The 19167-nt window shown below is 50.0% G+C and overlaps 1 protein-coding gene across 1 annotated transcript; it reads left to right on the forward strand.

The window, feature by feature from the left end:
- Positions 1–1039: 1039 nt before the first annotated feature.
- Positions 1040–18173, forward strand: LOC145338818 (sodium-dependent neutral amino acid transporter B(0)AT2-like; the record flags this gene model as incomplete). The annotated part of the gene is made up of 9 exons (XM_080183229.1): positions 1040–1166; positions 1325–1500; positions 3350–3460; positions 9517–9758; positions 10138–10318; positions 11506–11707; positions 14915–15074; positions 16083–16245; positions 17490–18173. Coding segments are annotated over 9 exons (1710 nt in total), but the record flags the coding sequence as incomplete, so codon positions are not given.
- Positions 18174–19167: the final 994 nt, after the last annotated feature.

The raw sequence follows: 19167 nt of genomic DNA on the forward strand, positions 1-19167 counted from the left end.
GTGGATGAGGGTGTGGGGAGTGCTGGGTTGGGAGAAGTTGGTGTGAGTTATGGGTAGGAGGGTGGGTGAGGCAATGGGCTGGGGGAACTCTATCAGAGTCTGAAACACAGCAACCCTACAGTGCAGGAAGAGGCCATTGCCCCGACAACAATCCCACCCAAACCTTATCCCCCTAACCCCATGTATTTACCTCACTAATCCCTCTAATCCACGCATCCTGGGACACTAAGGATCAATTTAACATGGTCGATCTACCTAACCCTGCACATCCTTGGAGTGTGGGAGGAAACCCACGCAGACAAGGGAAGAATGTGCAAACTCCACAAACAGTAACCAAGGTGGGAATCAAACCCAGGTCTCTGGAGCTGTGACCTGGGCCACCAGGCTGCACAGTGAAATGGGTTATTTAAACAGCTGAGTGGGTGGGGATGGTGGCAAATGCTCCAGACTTTCACAGATTAATCTGTGATGGACGAGACTGGCAATGCTGCAGGAATAGAACCCCCGGGGTGGGGGTGACAAAGCATGGTGGGAACCATGGGTGGGGGGGGGGGGGGCGCAGGTGGGGACAGTGGGGGGGTTAGAGGGAGACAGTGGGGGTGAGGACAGTGGTGGGATTAGAGGGAGACAGTGGGGGGGGTTAGAGGGAGACAGTGGGGTGAGGACAGTGGGGTTTAGGATTGGGGGAAAACAGTAGGAGTGGGGTTAGTGAGCAGTTAGGGTTGGGGGGAGACCATAGGAGTGAGTACAATGTGAGGGTTGGTGGGGGTCAGTGGAAGATGGAGGACAGTGGGGGGTGGTGGGTTGGGGGGACAGTGGGGGTGGTGGGTTGGGGGGACAGTGGGGGGTGGTGGGTTGGGGGACAGTGGGGGGTGGTGGGTTGGGGGACAGGGGGATGGTGTGGGTTGGGGGGACAGTGGGGGGTAGGGATGGTGGCTAGAGGGGATCAGTGTGGGTGAATTCTGTTCTATAATTTTATATGAAGTTTGGAGTGTATTTGAGTTGAGGTCACTGATGTGTCTCTTTCTCCTTTCTGTAGGTCTGTTCTCTTGTCTCGCTCTATTACAATGTCATCATCAGCTGGAGTCTGTTTTACTTTGGTCATTCTTTCCAGTATCCACTGCCCTGGCAGTCGTGTCCCTCTCTCCCCAACCAGACAGCAGCAGGTACAGCCAAACTTCCTCAATTACTGTCTCTCCACCATAGTTTCTTCCTCACTTCCCACCCTTTCCCCCCATCCTCAGCCCCTGTTCCCCCCCCCCGAGAGCTCTGCCAGCTCCCTGCTGTTTACAATGTTGTGGTGTTTTATCTGTCTGTGCCACAGTCACCGAGTGCCTGGAGAGCTCCCCCACCACCTACTTCTGGTACCGTGAGGCCCTGAATATCACCAGCTCCATCAGTGAGAGTGGGGGTCTGGATCCCACCATGACTGGCTGCCTCTTTGCTGCCTGGGTGATTGTTTGTCTCGCCATGATCAAAGGAATCAAATCCTCAGGGAAGGTAACGGATGAAGTTCATACCTCCAGTATCTTCATTTCTACAGACAGTGAGGAGTGGGCTCCCAGTGGGTGGGACTCCCCCCCCCCTCCCCTCCCCCCTCCCATCCCCCCTCCCATCCCATCCCTCCTCTCCCCTCCCCCCCCTCCCCCAGTTCCCCCCCTCCCCCCCTCCCCCAGTTCCCCCCCTCCCCCCCCTCCCCCAGTTCCCCCCCTCCCCCCCTCCCCCAGTTCCCCCTCCCCCCCTCCCCCCCCCTCCCCCAGTTCCCCCCCCTCCCCCAGTTCCCCCCCCGTGTGCCTGCGCCCCGCCCCCCCCGTGTGCCTGCGCCCCGCCCCCCCCGTGTGCCTGCGCCCCGCCCCCCCGTGTGCCTGCGCCCCCCCCCCCCCCGTGTGCCTTCCAGCCCGGGGGGGAATTGGTTTGTCAGAGAGAGAATTATCTTTCTGAATATTGACTGGGGGGAAGAACAGATTCCACTGAGCAGCTTCCATTTAGAACATATCCCAAGAGCTTTGTCAGAGTAGGGATGGGATTGAAGGAGGTGTTTGAAGGTTTGGGGTGAGAGATGGAATTTGAGAAGGTTGGGGGGGTGGGGTCAGGTTCAGAACCTGAGGCAGCTCCACTTGCATCTCTCTGAGTGCTGTTTGTCTGGAATCCTCTTCCCTAGAAAGAGGCTGGGTCACTGAATTCATTCAAGGCTGAATTAGATCCTTGATAAACGAGGGAGTTAAAGATTATGGAGGCAGACAGGAAAATGGCGTTGAGACCATGATCAGATCAGCCTGACTGTATTGAAGGGAGGGACAGACTGGAAGGGCTGAATGGCCTGTTGCTGCGTCTTACATTCTACAAGTACTGGAGTCACACACACCAGCGCAAAGTGGGAAAGTTAAAGATTGCAAGGGGGAGTGACCGATGGAGTAAGTAAAAAGCAGCAGGACTTAAAAAGTGATGGAATTGTGTGGCACAATGCCAGCCAGGTGTACTGGGTGAGGGTTGGTGTAGAGCTGGATAGGAACAGATCCACATTCCACACATCGTGTGGAGTTAGAGAGAATCGGATTGAGAGCCCGGTGCCAAAATGGGAATTCAGTGGTGAAGCCCAGGACAGGGATAGACAATACAACATAGAAACTAAGTGGCCATAATGTTGGAGGGAATGTGCGGTTTGAAATGGGGACCTGGTTCGAATCCCACCATGGCAAATTGCCGATTTTGACTTCAGTAAAAAAATCATAGAATCCTACAGTGCAGAAAGAGGCCACTCAGCCCATCGAGCCTGCATCAAACACAATCCCACCCAGGCCCTATTCCCATAACTCCGTATATTTACCCTAGCTAGACCCCCTGACACTAAGGAGCAAGTTAGCATGGCCAATCCACCAAACCTGCACATCTTTGGACTCGAATCTGGAATTAAGCATCTACTGATGATCAGGAAACCATTGTCGACTGTTGGAAAAACTCATCTGGTTCAGTAATGTCCTTTAGGGAAGGAAATCTGCCGTCCTTACCCGGTCTGGCCTACATGTGACTCCAGAGACACAGCAATGTGGTTGATTCTCAACTGCCCTCCAAGGGTAACTAGGGATGGGCAATAAATGCAAATGAATAAAAAAAGCACAGTTCAGCTCAATGAGGGGGGCGAGGGTGAGGAGAGCGAGGGGGGGAGGCACCACAGCTTTGGGTCCATGTAGATTGAATGAGGAGGGTTCTGGAATGGGCTGAATGGTCTTTGATTCCCAGGAGAATTGATTTAACATTCCCAAGTCTCAAATACTTGCACATGATGCCTGAACATTTCTACATTGCACTATCAGAGATTATAACACTAGTGCTGCCATTTATCCTGCAGGTTATGTACTTCAGTTCCATCTTCCCATACGTGGTGCTTTTCTGTTTCCTCATTCGAGGCCTCCTTCTAGAAGGTTCTTTGGATGGAATTCGCTACATGTTCACACCTAAGGTAAAGGGAAAGTGGGCAAGGTCTTCACTCAGTGACTGGGGAGGGGCTGTGCTCTGACTGGGGAGGGGCTGTATTCTGACTGGGGAGGGGCTATGTTCTGACTGGGGAGGGGCTACACTGAGTGGGGAGGGGCTACACTGAGTGGGGAGGGGCTACACTGAGTGGGGAGGGGCTATACTGAGTGGGGAGGGGCTACACTGAGTGGGGAGGGGCTACACTCTGAGTGGGGCTTCACTCATTGACTGAGGGGCTTCACTCAGTGTCAGGGGACAAGGTCCCTCATGGGAGGTTAGTTAGGAAGGTTCAGTCGCTAGGTATACATGGGGAGGTAGTAAATTGGATTAGACACTGGCTCATTGGAAGAAGCCAGTGAGTGGTAGTGGAGGATTGTTTCTCTGAGTGGAGGCCTGTGACTAGTGGAGTGCCGCAGGGATTGGTGTTGGGTCCATTGTTGTTTGTCATCTATATCAATGATCTGGATGATAATGTGGTAAATTGGATCAGCAAATTTGCTGATGATACAAAGATTGGAGGTGTAGTGGACAGTGAGGAAGGTTTTCAAAGCTTGCAGAGGAACTTGGACCAGGCAGAAAAATGGGCTGGAGTTTAATGCAGACAAGTGTGAGGTATTGCACTTTGGAAGGACAAACCAAAGTAGAACGTACAGGGTAAATGGTAGGACTCTGAAGAGTGCAGTAGAACAGAGGGATCTGGGAATACAGATACATAATTCCCTAGAAGTGATGTCACAGGTGGATAGGGTCGTAAAGAGTGCTTTTGGAACATTGGCCTTTATAAATCAAAGTATCGAGTATAAAAGTTGGAGTGTTATGATAAGGTTATATAAGACATTGGTGAGGCTGAATTTAGAGTATTGTGTACAGTTTTGGTCACCCAGTTACAGGAAGGATGTAAATAAGGTTGAAAGAGTGCAGAGAAGGTTCACAAGGATGTTGCCGGACTTGAGAAGCTGAGTTACAGAGAGAGATTGAATAGGTTAAGACTTGATTCCCTGGAGTGTAGAAGAATGAGGGGAGATTTGATGGAGGTGTATAAGATTTTGATGGGTATGGGTAGAGTGAATGCAAGCAGGCTTTTTCCACTGAGGCTCGGGGAGAAAAAAACCAGAGGGCATGGGTTAAGGGTGAAAGGAGAAAAGTGTAAAGGGAATATTAGGGGGGGATTCTTCATGCAGAGAGTGGTGGGAGTGTGGAATGAGCTGCCGGATAAAGTGGTAAATGCGGGGTCACTTTTAACATTTAAGAAAAACTTGGACAGGTTCATGGATGAGAGGGGTGTAGAGGTATATGGTCCAAGTGCAGGTCAGTGGGACTAGGCAGAAAATGGTTTGGCACAGACAAGAAGGGCCAAAAGGCCTGTTTCTGAGCTGTAATTTTCTATGGTTCTATGGGAGGGGCTTCACTCTGACCAGGGAGGGGCTTCGCTCAGTGACCGGGGAGGGGCTTCACTCTGACCAGGGAGGGGCTTCGCTCTGTGACCGGGGAGGGGCTTCGCTCAGTGACCGGGGAGGGGCTTCGCTCAGTGACCGGGGAGGAGCTTCGCTCAGTGACCGGGGAGGAGCTTCGCTCTGTGACCGGGGAGGGGCTTCGCTCAGTGACCGGGGAGGGGCTTCGCTCAGTGACCGGGGAGGGGCTTCGCTCAGTGACCGGGGAGGGGCTTCGCTCAGTGACCGGGGAGGGGCTTCGCTCAGTGACCGGGGAGGGGCTTCGCTCAGTGACCGGGGAGGGGCTTCGCTCAGTGACCGGGGAGGGGCTTCACTGACCGGGGAGGGGCTTCACTCAGTGACCGGGGAGGAGCTTCACTCTGACCAGGGAGGGGCTTCACTCTGACCAGGGAGGGGCTTCACTCAGTGACCGGGGAGGAGCTTCACTCTGTGACCGGGGAGGGGCTTCGCTCAGTGACCGGGGAGGGGCTTCGCTCAGTGACCGGGGAGGGGCTTCGCTCTGTGACCGGGGAGGGGCTTCGCTCAGTGACCGGGGAGGGGCTTCGCTCTGACTGGGGAGGGGCTTCGCTCAGTGACCGGGGAGGGGCTTCGCTCAGTGACCGGGGAGGGGCTTCGCTCAGTGACCGGGGAGGGGCTTCGCTCAGTGACCGGGGAGGGGCTTCGCTCAGTGACCGGGGAGGGGCTTCGCTCAGTGACCGGGGAGGGGCTTCGCTCAGTGACCGGGGAGGGGCTTCGCTCAGTGACCGGGGAGGGGCTTCGCTCAGTGACCGGGGAGGGGCTTCGCTCAGTGACCGGGGAGGGGCTTCGCTCTGTGACCGGGGAGGGGCTTCGCTCAGTGACCGGGGAGGGGCTTCGCTCTGACCGGGGAGGGGCGTCACTCTGACCGGGGAGGGGCTTCGCTCAGTGACCGGGGAGGGGCTTCGCTCTGTGAAATGGACTCGGGGTCCCTGGTTCCCGATGGGGATTACTGGATGTTGAAGTGCAGCAGAATCAGTAGAGGGAAAGGCGATGGCCCAGTGGAATTATTGCTCAATTATTAATCCAGAAACTGATCTAACGTTCTGGGGACCTGGGTTCAAATCCCACCATCAGAGATGGTAAAATTTGAATTCAATTTTTTTTAAATCTGGAATTAAGAATCTACTGATGACCATGAAACTGTTGTTGATTGTTGGAAAACCCCATCTGGTTCAGTAATGTCCTTTAGGGAAGGAAATCTGCCGTCCTTACCCGGTCTGGCCTACATGTGACTCCAGAGCCACAGCAATGGGGTTGACTCTGAACTGCCCTCTGAGGATAACTAGGGATGGGCAATAAATGTTGGCCCAGCCAGCGATGTCCATTTCCCACAAATGAATGAAAAAACAAACCCTACAGAGCAAAAAGAGACCATTCTGCCCATCGAATCTGCACCAACTCTGAAAGAGCATCCCATCCAGGCCCTCCCTTGTACCCTATCCCAGTAACCGTGTGCATCTACCATGGCTAATCCAACTAACCAACACATACCTGGATACTGATCTCCTTTGACCTTGCCATGCTTAACGACATTATGTTAATTATACATCCCTGTTGCTATCCTGATTGAGATCCAGACATTCTGGAGGCAGCCAATCTCTGCAGCTCCTCCCCACAGTTGGCAGCGCCTGGTGTTCTAATAGCGTTCCTGGAATCCCTACAGTGCAGAAGGAGCCCATTCGGTCCATCGAGCCTGCATTGACAACAATCCCATCCAGGCCCTATCCTGATAACCCCTCAGATTTACCCATGTTAATCCCCCTGACATTAAGGGGCAATTTAGCACGGCCAGTCCACCTAACTCCCACATTTTGGGACTGTGGAAGGAAATTGGAGCATCCGAAGCAAATTCATTCTCCCTTTCAGGATTGTTCATAAACAGTAGGTTCGTTGTTTGCTTTCCTCGAATCCCCTCACTATCCCACCTTAGTGAGGTTTCACTACTTGAATGTTCTGCAAGTAGATGCTGAGAGTATATCCCTCAGGGCTCCTTGGAGAAGGGCCTTCAGTGAGAGACTCGTAGAGTCTCAGAGGTTTACAACATGGAAACAGGCCCTTCGGCCCAACTTGTCCGTGCCGCCCTTTTTCGTTTAAAACCCCTAAGCTAATCGCAATTGCCAGCACTTGGCCCATGTCCCTCTATACCCATCGTACCTGTGTAACTATCTAAATGTTTTTTAAAAGACAAAATTATACCCGCCTCTACTACTACCTCTGGCAGCTTGTTCCAGACACTCACCACCCTCTGTGTGAAAAAATTGCCCCTCTGGACCCTTTGTATCTCTCCTCTCTCACCTTAAACCTATGCTTTCTAGTTTTAGACTCCCCTACCTTTGGGAAAAGATATTGACTATCTAGCTGATCTGTGCCCCTCATTATTTTATAGACCTCTATAAGATCACCCCTCAGCCCCCGACACTCCAGAGAGAAAAGTCCCAGTCTATCCAGCCTCTCCTTATAACTCAATCCATCAAGTCCTGGTAGCATCCTAGTAAATCTTTTCTGCACTCTTTCTAGTTTAATAATATCCTTTCTATAATAGGGTGACCAGAACTGTACACAATATTCTAAATGTGGCCTTACCAATGTCTTGTACAACTTCAACAAGACATCACAACTCCTGTATTCAATGTTCTGACTGATGAAACCAAGCATGCCGAATGCCTTCTTCACCACTCTGTCCACCTGTGACTCCACTTTCAAGGAGCTATGAACCTGTACCCCTAGATCTCTTTGTTCCGTAACTCTCTCCAACATCCATTAACTGAGTAAGTCCTGCCCTGATTCAGTCTTCCAAAATGCATCACCTCACATTTGTCTAAATTAAACTCCATCTGCCATTCGTCAGCCCACTGGCCCAGTTGATATACCTCCCAGTGGAGATACCTTTCCTCACTGTCCACTGTGCCACCACTCTTAGTGTCATCTGCAAACTTACTAAACATGCCCCCTATATTCACATCCAAATCATTAATATAAACGACAAATAACAGTGGACCCAGCATTGATCCCTGAGGCCTCCAGTTTGAGAAACAGCTCTCTACAACCACCCTCTGGCTTCTGTCAAGAAGTGGAGATGCCGGCATTGGACTGGGATAAACACAGTAAGAAGTCTCCTGTTAAAGTCCAACAGGTTTATTTGGTGGCAAACACCACTAGCGTTCAGAGCGCTTGTCAAAGGTACAGACAATAAACATCTCTTTAACCTGTGCTTAATGCTGTCTCCACTCACATTGTCTGTACCTTGAAGACATGATTACCTGTAAAGACTCGCATTCCAACCATTATTCTGTAAATTGAGTTTGTGTCTTTATATACCCTGTTTGGGAATAGAACTCCCACTCACAGCAAGTGCTCCAAAAGCTAGTGGATTTTGCTACCAAATAAACCTGTTGGACTTTAACCTGGTGTTGTGAGAACTCTTATTCTGTCAAGAAGCCAATTTTGTCTTCATTTAGATACCTCACCCTGGATCCAGTGAGATTTAACTTTCTGCAACAACCTACCAAGGAACAATTCTGTTACAAAACACAGAAATTCAAAATGAAAATAGATTGTAACATTCATATCCCATTCCAAAACAATAATATGTCAGCAGTACGAGTGGACTGCAGCGTTTCAAGAAGGCAGCTTACCACAACCTTCTCAAGGGCAACAAAGGATGGGCAATAGATGCTGGCCAGCCAGCGACATCCATGTCCTACGAATGAATAACAATTTGACCCCAAATCTGCTGAGTTTATAGAGATCACTTGTCGGACAGCTTTACTCTGTATCTAACCCCATGCTGTACCTGTCCTGGGAGTGTTTGATGGGGACAGTGTAGAGGGAGCTTTACTCTGTATCTAACCCCATGCTGTACCTGTCCTGGGAGTGTTTGATGGGGGGACAGTGTGGAGGGAGCTTTACTCTGTATCTAACCCTGTGCTGTACCTGTCCTGGGAGTGTTTGATGGGGGGACTGTGTAGAGGGAGCTTTACTCTGTATCTAACCCTGTGCTGTACCTGTCCTGGGAGTGTTTGATGGGGGGGACAGTGTAGAGGGAGCTTTACTCTGTATCTAACCCCATGCTGTACCTGTCCTGGGAGTGTTTGATGGGGACAGTGTAGAGGGAGCTTTACTCTGTATCTAACCCCGTGCTGTACCTGTCCTGGGAGTGTTTGATGGGGGGACAGTGTAGAGGGAGCTTTACTCTGTATCTAACCCCGTGCTATACCTGTCCTGGGAGTGTTTGATGGGGGGGACAGTGTAGAGGGAGCTTTACTCTGTATCTAACCCCGTGCTGTACCTGACCTGGGAGTGTTTGATGGGGGGACAGTGTAGAGGGAGCTTTACTCTGTATCTAACCCCGTGCTGTACCTGTCCTGGGAGTGTTTGATGGGGGGGACAGTGTAGAGGGAGCTTTACTCTGTATCTAACCCCGTGCTGTACCTGTCCTGGGAATCTGGCTGAGTGGTACACTGATAATAGAAATTTTAGTGAGTAAATTCAGTGATAATTACGGATAAAATCCTGACTGTATTTTCTATAATTGCTGTAAATTTAAAAGCTGATTTGTTTGTATGTTTTGCAGCTGGAGAGTTTGATGAATACCCAAGTTTGGCGACAGGCTGCCACCCAGGTGTTCTTTGCCTTGGGCTTAGGCTTTGGGAGCATCATTGCTTATTCCAGCTACAATAGCCGCAAAAATAATTGCCATTTTGACGCTTTCCTCGTCTCCTTCATCAACTTCCTGACGTCTGTGTTTGCTACGTTGGTTGTCTTTGCAGTGCTGGGATTCCGAGCGAACGTACTCACTCAGAAATGTGTGCAAAGGTCTGGCACCTGTTTACTTCAACAATTGTGAGAAATCTGAGCAATGTCACCTCCTTTCTGTGAAGAAAGTGATTAAATATGGGGTTTAAATTGGAATTAAATGAGATTGTAATTGGATATCTGAAGCATTATGAAAGGATTATGTGCTGGCTGCTGTGAAGCGATTTTAAAGTGTAAATGATGTTATGATTCAGTCAGTGGTTTAATCCTGTGTAAGTTCTGGGGAAGGTTTAACAATGGGACTCATTCACTCTCTGGATCACGCTGAGTTTGTTGATGGTTGATTTTGGGAGTGATACAGGTTTTCATGGTGTGTACTTATTGATTGGTCGATCATTAATAGATTGCTGATATTGATTTGTTGATTGCTGTGTTTCAGGAACAGCCTCAAAGTGATTGACTTAATCAATAATGGAGTTTTAAACACAAGTTTAATCCCAGAATCTCTCAACTTTTCGATTGTTTCGAACAAGCAGTACAGAGAATGGTTTGACTCCGTGAGCTCAGTGTTAGCACATCATCATATCCAGGAGTGTAAACTCCAACAAGAAATGCAAAAGGTCATCTGTTTCTTCAAACTTATCAAATAATGATTCAGAACAGTGAGGGTGAATGGGAAGGGCTTCCAACCATTAGGACCCTGTGTAATGGGGGTGAATGGGAAAGGGTTTGATCCATTGGGATTGTGTACAATGGGGAAGGGGTTTGATCCATTGGGATTGTGTACAATGGGGAAAGGATTTGATCCATTGGGATTGTGTACAATGGGGAAGGGGTTTGATCCATTGGGATTGTGTACAATGGGGAAGGGGTTTGATCCATTGGGATTGTGTACAATGGGGAAAGGATTTGATCCATTGGGATTGTGTACAATGGGGAAAGGATTTGATCCATTGGGATTGTGTACAATGGGGAAAGGATTTGATCCATTGGGATTGTGTACAATGGGGAAAGGATTTGATCCATTGGGATTGTGTACAATGGGGAAAGGGTTTGATCCATTGGGATTGTGTACAATGGGGAAAGGATTTGATCCATTGGGATTGTGTACAATGGGGAAAGGATTTGATCCATTGGGATTGTGTACAATGGGGAAAGGATTTGATCCATTGGGATTGTGTACAATGGGGAAAGGATTTGATCCATTGGGATTGTGTACAGTGGGGAAAGGGTTTGATCCATTGGGATTGTGTACAATGGGGAAAGGGTTTGATCCATTGGGATTGTGTGCAATGGGGAAGGGGTTGGATCCATTGGGATTGTGTGCAGTGGGGAAGGGGTTGGATCCATTGGGATTGTGTGCAGTGGGGAAGGGGTTTGATCCATTGGGATTGTGTACATGGGGAAGGGGTTTGATCCATTGGGATTGTGTGCAGTGGGGAAGGGGTTTGATCCATTGGGATTGTGTGCAGTGGGGAAAGGGTTTGATCCATTGGGATTGTGTACAATGGGGAAGGGGTTTGATCCATTGGGATTGTGTACAATGGGGAAAGGGTTTGATCCATTGGGATTGTGTGCCGTGGGGAAGGGGTTTGATCCATTGGGATTGTGTGCCGTGGGGAAGGGGTTTGATCCATTGGGATTGTGTACAATGGGGAAAGGGTTTGATCCATTGGGATTGTGTGCCGTGGGGAAAGGGGAAATGAGGAAATATTTTATGACTATTAGAACTCTAAGCGGTTTTGCCTGAAAATCAGATGCTGCTTGATCAAGTTTACCTGATGTGTTGATTGACTGTCTGTTGCAGGGTGTTGAGGGGACAGGCCTTGCCTTCATTGCATTCACAGAAGCCATCACACATTTCCCTGCGTCGCCATTTTGGTCTATCTTGTTTTTCCTGATGCTGCTGAACTTGGGGATGAGCACAATGTTTGGAAACATGCAGGGAATTCTCACTCCCCTCCTTGACAACTTCCCCTTTCTGTCTAGAAGGAAGTCCATTTTTACAGGTAATGTATGTTGGACTGATTGAATCAAGACGGGTAGTTATTGAATGATAGTTTATCAAATACCCAATGTGACCAATGGTAAACATTGTGGACCTGAAAAACCCTCTGTCTCCGTTTCAATTGGCCGTGATGTTCGATCTGCAGTCTATTTGATTATTGACCAGTCCATCTTCCTCAAACTCCTCTCTAATTTTGTCCCACTGGGCGAGTCTCCCTTACCAGATTTCATTTTCATCAATCCAATTGTAACCAGAAAATTACCTCCATTGGCTTTGTCTTCTGATCCTACACTTTCCAAGGTCCCCTAAAAATCTAACCTTGAACCACCCCCCCATCTCCCAGCCTCCTATTGCTAATCTACATGCTGCCTCTTGGTGACATCATCCAAAAACATAGCATCAGTTACTACATATTGCTGCCAACGCCAACTTTACTTCACACCCACTCCTCCCGGTCTTTACGCCGCCTCTCTCGGTCTTTACGCCGCCTCTCTCGGTCTTTACGCTGCCTCTCTCGGTCTTTACGCCGCCTCTCTCGGTCTTTACGCCGTCTCTCCCGGTCTTTACGCCGCCTCTCCCGGTCTTTACGCCGCCTCTCCCGGTCTTTACGCCGCCTCTCCCGGTCTTTACGCCGCCTCTCTCGGTCTTTACGCCGTCTCTCCCGGTCTTTACGCCGCCTCTCCCGGTCTTTACGCCGCCTCTCTCGGTCTTTACGCCGCCTCTCTCGGTCTTTACGCCGCCTCTCTCGGTCTTTACGCCGCCTCTCTCGGTCTTTACGCCGCCTCTCTCGGTCTTTACGCCGTCTCTCCCGGTCTTTACGCCGTCTCTCCCGGTCTTTACGCTGCCTCTTGCAGCCCTTACCCAAGTACATGCCAAATGCTAATACCCAATGCTCCAAAACCTACATTGGGTCAAAACCCATTAATGCCACAATATCAAAATTCTCATTCTTGTTTTCAAATCCCTGCCTGACCTCACTGCACCCCCGCCCCCCCGCCCCCCCCCCCCCCGCCCTGTAATTGCCTGAGAATTCTGCTCTTTTCCAACTGCCCCCTTACAAATCCATGATTGAATCATTCCCCCATTGGCAGCGGTGCCTTGAGGCTCCTCAGCCCTGAGTTCTGAAATTCCCTCCCTAAACCTCACCATGCTTCTCCTCTTTCAGACATTCCTGAAAACTCTTTTACCAAGCTTTTGGTCATTTGCCCGAATATCTCCTTACGTGCCACAGAGCTTTTTTTCTTGCTTGCTAATCATTCTTGTGAAGTGCTTTGGGATATTTACAGTTTTAATGACACGATATAAATGCAGGTTGTTGTTGTTACTGAGCTCAGATTCACCTTCACCTCCCCTTTCCCCCTCCACCCCAATCCCCACCACTAAACACACCAATTCCACACAAATCTCATCTCTGAAGCACAACATATCTTGGGTAATTTGTTCTGCTTTTGCTGGTTGTGTGTGTGTGTGGGGGCGGGGGGGGGGGTGGATTTGTGTGTATGGGGCTGTGTGTGTGTGTGTACAAGGGGCTGTGTGTGTGTGTACGGGGGGCTGTGTGTGTGTGTGTACGGGGGGCTGTGTGTGTGTGTGTGTACAAGGGGCTGTGTGTGTGTGTACGGGGGGGGCTGTGTGTGTGTGTACAAGGGGCTGTGTGTGTGTGTACGAGGGGCTGTGTGTGTGTGTACAAGGGGCTGTGTGTGTGTGTACGGGGGGCTGTGTGTGTGTGTACGGGGGGCTGTGTGTGTGTGTACGGGGGGCTGTGTGTGTGTGTACGGGGGGCTGTGTGTGTGTGTGTACGGGGGGCTGTGTGTGTGTGTACGGGGGGCTGTGTGTGTGTGTACGGGGGGCTGTGTGTGTGTGTGTACGGGGGGCTGTGTGTGTGTGTACGGGGGGCTGTGTGTGTGTGTACGGGGGGCTGTGTGTGTGTGTACAAGGGGCTGTGTGTGTGTGTACGGGGGGCTGTGTGTGTGTGTACAAGGGGCTGTGTGTGTGTGTGTACAAGGGGCTGTGTGTGTGTGTACGGGGGGCTGTGTGTGTGTGTACGGGGGGCTGTGTGTGTGTGTACGGGGGGCTGTGTGTGTGTGTACGGGGGGCTGTGTGTGTGTGGGGGGGGGGGTGGATTTGTGTGTATGGGGCTGTGTGTGTGTGTACGAGGGGCTGTGTGTGTGTGTACAAGGGGCTGTGTGTGTGTGTACGGGGGGCTGTGTGTGTGTGTACGGGGGGCTGTGTGTGTGTGTACGGGGGGCTGTGTGTGTGTGTACGGGGGGCTGTGTGTGTGTGTACGGGGGGCTGTGTGTGTGTGTACGGGGGGCTGTGTGTGTGTGTACGGGGGGCTGTGTGTGTGTGTACGGGGGGCTCTGTGTGTGTGTACGGGGGGCTGTGTGTGTGTGTGTGTGTGTGTACGGGGGGCTCTGTGTGTGTGTGTGTACGGGGTGCTGTGTGTGTGTGTGTGTGTATGGGGGGCTGTGTGTGTGTGTACGGGGGGCTCTGTGTGTGTGTACGGGGGGCTCTGTGTGTGTGTACGGGGGGCTCTGTGTGTGTGTACGGGGGGCTCTGTGTGTGTGTGTACGGGGGGCTGTGTGTGTGTGTGTGTGTGTGTGTACAGGGGGCTGTGTGTGTGTGTGTGTACAGGGGGCTGTGTGTGTGTGTACGGGGGGCTCTGTGTGTGTGTACGGGGGGGCTGTGTGTGTGTGTACGAGGGGCTGTGTGTGTGTGTGTGTGTGTGTGTGTGGGGGGTGTGGTGTGTGTGTGTGTGGGGGGGGGTGTGGTGAGGGTGTGTGTGTGTGTGGGGGGGGTGTGTGTGTGTGTGGGGGGTGTGGTGTGTGTGTGTGGGGGGGGGGTGTGGTGAGGGTGTGTGTGTGTGTGTGGGGGGATGTGTGTGTGTGTCTGGGGGGCCGTGTGTGTGGGGGGGGTGGTGTGGTGTGTGTGTGGGGGGGGTGTGGTGTGTGGGGGGGGGGGGGGGTGTGGTGGGGGTGTGTGTGTGTGTGTGGGGGGATGTGTGTGTGTGTCTGGGGGGCCGTGTGTGTGGGGGGGGTGGTGTGGTGTGTGTGTGGGGGGGGTGTGGTGTGTGGGGGGGGGGGGGGGTGTGGTGGGGGTGTGTGTGTGTATGGGGGGGGATGTGTGTGGGGTGGGGGGGTCATTCAGCTCCTCAAAGCTGCTTCACCCGTAACCTTGACCCCCGGTCATCTCACTTGTCCTTTTTTTCCAGTGTTCTGCTGCATACTGGGATTTATTATTGGGATGATTTTTACCCAGAGGTCCGGAAACTACTTTGTCACCATGTTTGATGATTACTCTGCGACTCTCCCCCTGATCTTGGTGGTTCTGTTTGAGTTGATTGCAGTGGCGTGGGTCTATGGAGCTGATAAGTAAGTTCTCAGTCTTTGAGCTCAGTCTCCATTTTCAGTGTTCAGTGTGTCTGTTAATCTTTGTTATCTCTTTCCTATTTCTCCCACTTTCTCTCACCTCTTTTCCTTTTTTTCTTGCTAGTTTATTATTATTTCCACCACATCTTCCCGATCCACAGGCTATTTCATTCACCCTCGGCCTGCCGCTGCTTTGAAGCGCAGTCCAATCACAGACTTTGGACAGTTCAGACTCTGAGCAGAGGGTGACTGTTACTCCACGGAAGATTAAACCCTACGCTTCCTTCACTCCCTCTGTCCAATTCAGCTTTCTCCCGTCTCCTTTCCCTTTTTGCTGTCTGGACTTTTTGACATTAGAATTGCAAGTTGGAGAGTGTCCTGAGTCAGTCCTTGTACTCAGACAGATTAATATCTGTGCTGAGGGAATGAGGGAACTCAGGACAACATCTGGGCTGCTGTTGGGGATTGGTGTTTTGTAAGCCTACAACATGTTGTGTATTCCTGCAGTGATCAGAGTCTGGAGTCTCCCATTTCAGGCTGCAATCTCTGACACAATGTGTCTGCTACCAAGCACTCGTGGTCATTTGCTCTGTGCCGTCTTTGGAGGATGAGGGAGGAAGAAGCTCTTCATGGGGTTGAGTTAAAGGCTGCCCAAAAATGAAGGTCTTTCAAAGAAAGACTGGAACCGAGTCAGCATTGGATGGCAGACTTAATATTCTCTTGTACACTGTCCCCATCAAAATCAAACACTCCCGGGACAGGTACAGCACGGGGTTAGATACAGAGTAAAGCTCCCTCTACACTGTCCCCATCAAACACTCCCAGGACAGGTACAGCACGGGGTTAGATACAGAGTAAAGCTCCCTCTACACTGTCCCCCCCATCAAACACTCCCTGGAATTATGACTGGATAATGATGAGATTCTGGACCGCGACTTATTTTGATTTTCTTCCAGCACTAACTCTGGTTGGAAGTTCTGAGTGAATTGTAACTAAGATTATTTATTACAGGTTTATAGATGACATCCATGCTATGACTAATCATCGTCCTGTTGTTCTGTACAAGTATCTATGGAAGTTTATCTGTCCCTGTATGATGGCAACTCTGCTCTTGGCCAGCCTGATCCACATGTGCTTCAAGCATCCACAGTATCGTGCATGGAACCAAGAGAAGGTACGTCCAATCACAGCCTATCTCAGAATCATTTTGGTTAAAGCAGAGAGAGGTTGAGTGCAGGGTTTGCTTTAGATGCAGATGGAACTGAAAGTGATGGTTATCCCATAGCAGCCGGATTGCTTTACCCTTCACAGCTCTCCGAGCAACATTGATCAGAATGGGGTGAAACTGCAACACTGCTGCGCTGGTGAAATTCACACGGATACGTCACTGCTTTGGTGGGGCAGAGGGCAAAGATTCGTGAAGCTTTTGAAAGATGGGAATGGTGTATTGACCCTTGCAGGAAACATCCACAAATCAGATCACATACCTAGTCCCTGAATATTTAGTGCCTCATGCCCTAGAATAGATTCAAATCATTCCAAATTCATAACAATGTTACTGGAAAAACTCCCATGAGACTCCTCTCTGACATACACCATTATGCTTAGAACCTCCCAAAACCGGTACTGCACAGAGTTAGATACAGAGTAAAGCTCCCTCTACACTGTCCCCCATCAAACACTCCCAGGACAGGTACAGCATGGGGTTAGATACAGAGTAAAGCTCCCTCTACACTGTCCCCCATCAAACACTCCCAGGACAGGTACAGCACGGGGTTAGATACAGAGTAAAGCTCCCTCTACACTGTCCCCCATCAAACACTCCCAGGACAGGTACAGCACGGGGTTAGATACAGAGTAAAGCTCCCTCTACACTGTCCCCATCAAACACTCCCAGGACAGGTACAGCACGGGGTTAGATACAGAGTAAAACTTCCTTTACACTGTCTTCTCCATCAAAGACTGATGTAGAGATGCCAGCGTTGGACTCGGGTAAACACAGTAAGAAGTCTCACAACACCAGGTTTTAAGACCAACCAGTTTATTTGATAATTACAATTTTACTATTGATTACTATCAAATGAACTGATCGGACTTAAACCTGATGTTGTGAGACTTCTTCCCCATCAAACACTCTCAGGCCAGGTATGGAGTATCCAGTCACAAAAGGGTGCTCCTTACTGTAGGCGTGTGCCACACCTGGGATGCTCTGCCCAACTATACCAGATTACTGTTTGTAGGGTATAACTTTGCATTCATTGGAGTCACTATACTGACATTTGGAAGACTGATGGTAATGAGTGGGGCTGTAATTTGTGCCTCCGATGTAACTTTGATGTTTTTGACTATGCTTCCGTTAGAGGTTTATAGAGAATTCAGTGTAAGATTTTGCTTCTTTGATTTCTCCTGTGTTTCTAGGCAGAGGAGAAGATGCTGGAGTATCCTAACTGGGCATTGGCCTTTATGATCCTCCTAATTATTATTGCCTGTCTGCCCATTCCTCTGATGTACATCCACCAGATGGTGCAGGATAGACTGGAGAGACGCACAGCCTACTCAGCGTGTGTCTATATCAGCGGTGACGGAGGTGATGAGTCAACACTTCCCATAAATGAGGAAGAGGCGCCCGGGAGAAACGGCTACCTGAAGGTTGAGACAGAGGAGGACGGGCTTGAAAGAGCAGAACTGCTGACAGAAGAAGGGGATGCATTTGAAATGGATGATCTGTCACAGGACAATAAAGATAAATTCAGTGCCAAGGTTTAGTAACTCCTGTAGAGTTTGTCTGCCCATTTCAGACATTGCCCTGGGCTCTTCAACATTTAAAAAAAAATGCTGCAAAACATTTTTAATAACAGACTCAGTGGAAAAAGAGGTCATCCTCTGTTTGCGGGGTGCTTGTCCATCTCACTGGACACCAATCTTTCTACTGGTACACCAACAGAACACTCGCCTGGTAAACAGGTTCTGGTTTTACTGAAATTGGAAAACTGGAATTAATTTGTATTGTTTAAAATAATCCAAAGATGCAAAAAAAGATTCAAGCATAATGTGAACAACACCAAGAAATAATATGAACAGGCAGTGGGAGATATATTTGCAGTGGGGGGTGGGGGGGGCGGGTGTGAAGCGATGGGGTTGGGGAATAGGGTAGGGATGGGGAGTAACAGTTGGAGTTGGGGCTGGGGAGATGGGGAAGGGAATTAAAGGTGGGGTGGGGAGTGGGGGTGATGGGAAGGATCTAACAACACTAGAAAATAAGAGCCATCCTGATCAAGAACCTGAGATGTTCGATTGTTTCACTCGAGCAGAACGTTACTCAATTTAGTAAACAGTTGTCTTCCACACAACAAGATACAGGGAGGCTTCTGGGACTCAGATACAGGAAATAACAGGGGGTTGAAAATAGAAGGAAACAGCAAATTTCAGTGTGGTTCCAGATTGCAAATAACAGACTCAGGGAGAGTAACAGAAATGTTGCCAAGGGTGGCTTAATGTAGGATTCTGGAAGGTAATGTATAATAACAGTGGCTCTGTGCAGAAGTGTGGCAGAAGCCTGAGAGATTCCACCCCCCCTAATAATGAGGAAGGAAAGAGTTGGGTGTCTCTCCCACCCCACCCCTGATAATGGGGGGAGTTGGAGTTCTCCATTTTATATTTGTTTAATTATTTCATGGGATGTTAGCATTGCTGGCTAGCACAGTATTTATCGCCTGGACCTAATTGCCTTTGGAAAGGTGGATGAGAGCTGCTTTCTGGAACCTCTGCGGTCTGTATGATGTAGGTACACCCACTGTACTGTTAAGGAGCGAATTCTAGGATATTGGTCCAGAGACAGTGAAGGAATGGCCGATATATTTCCGAGTCGGGATGGTGTGTGGCTTGGAGGGGAACTTGCAGGTGGTGGTGTTCCCCATGTATCTGGAAGATACTGTAAAAAGATCATTGATGAGTTGTTGCAGTGCATCTCGTGGGTGATATAACCTGCTGCCAGTCCTTCTGTCTCTCTAGCTCTCTCCCTTTCTCTCTATCAGCAATTCCTTGAGTTAAGATACTAAGGTAACTAATGGGATTAAAGGCTGACAAGTCCTCTTGG

This window comes from Carcharhinus amblyrhynchos, unplaced genomic scaffold (genome assembly GCF_965287045.1).
Source record: "Carcharhinus amblyrhynchos unplaced genomic scaffold, sCarAmb.v2.hapA chromosome_186, whole genome shotgun sequence".
Classification (NCBI taxonomy): Eukaryota; Metazoa; Chordata; class Chondrichthyes; order Carcharhiniformes; family Carcharhinidae; genus Carcharhinus; species Carcharhinus amblyrhynchos.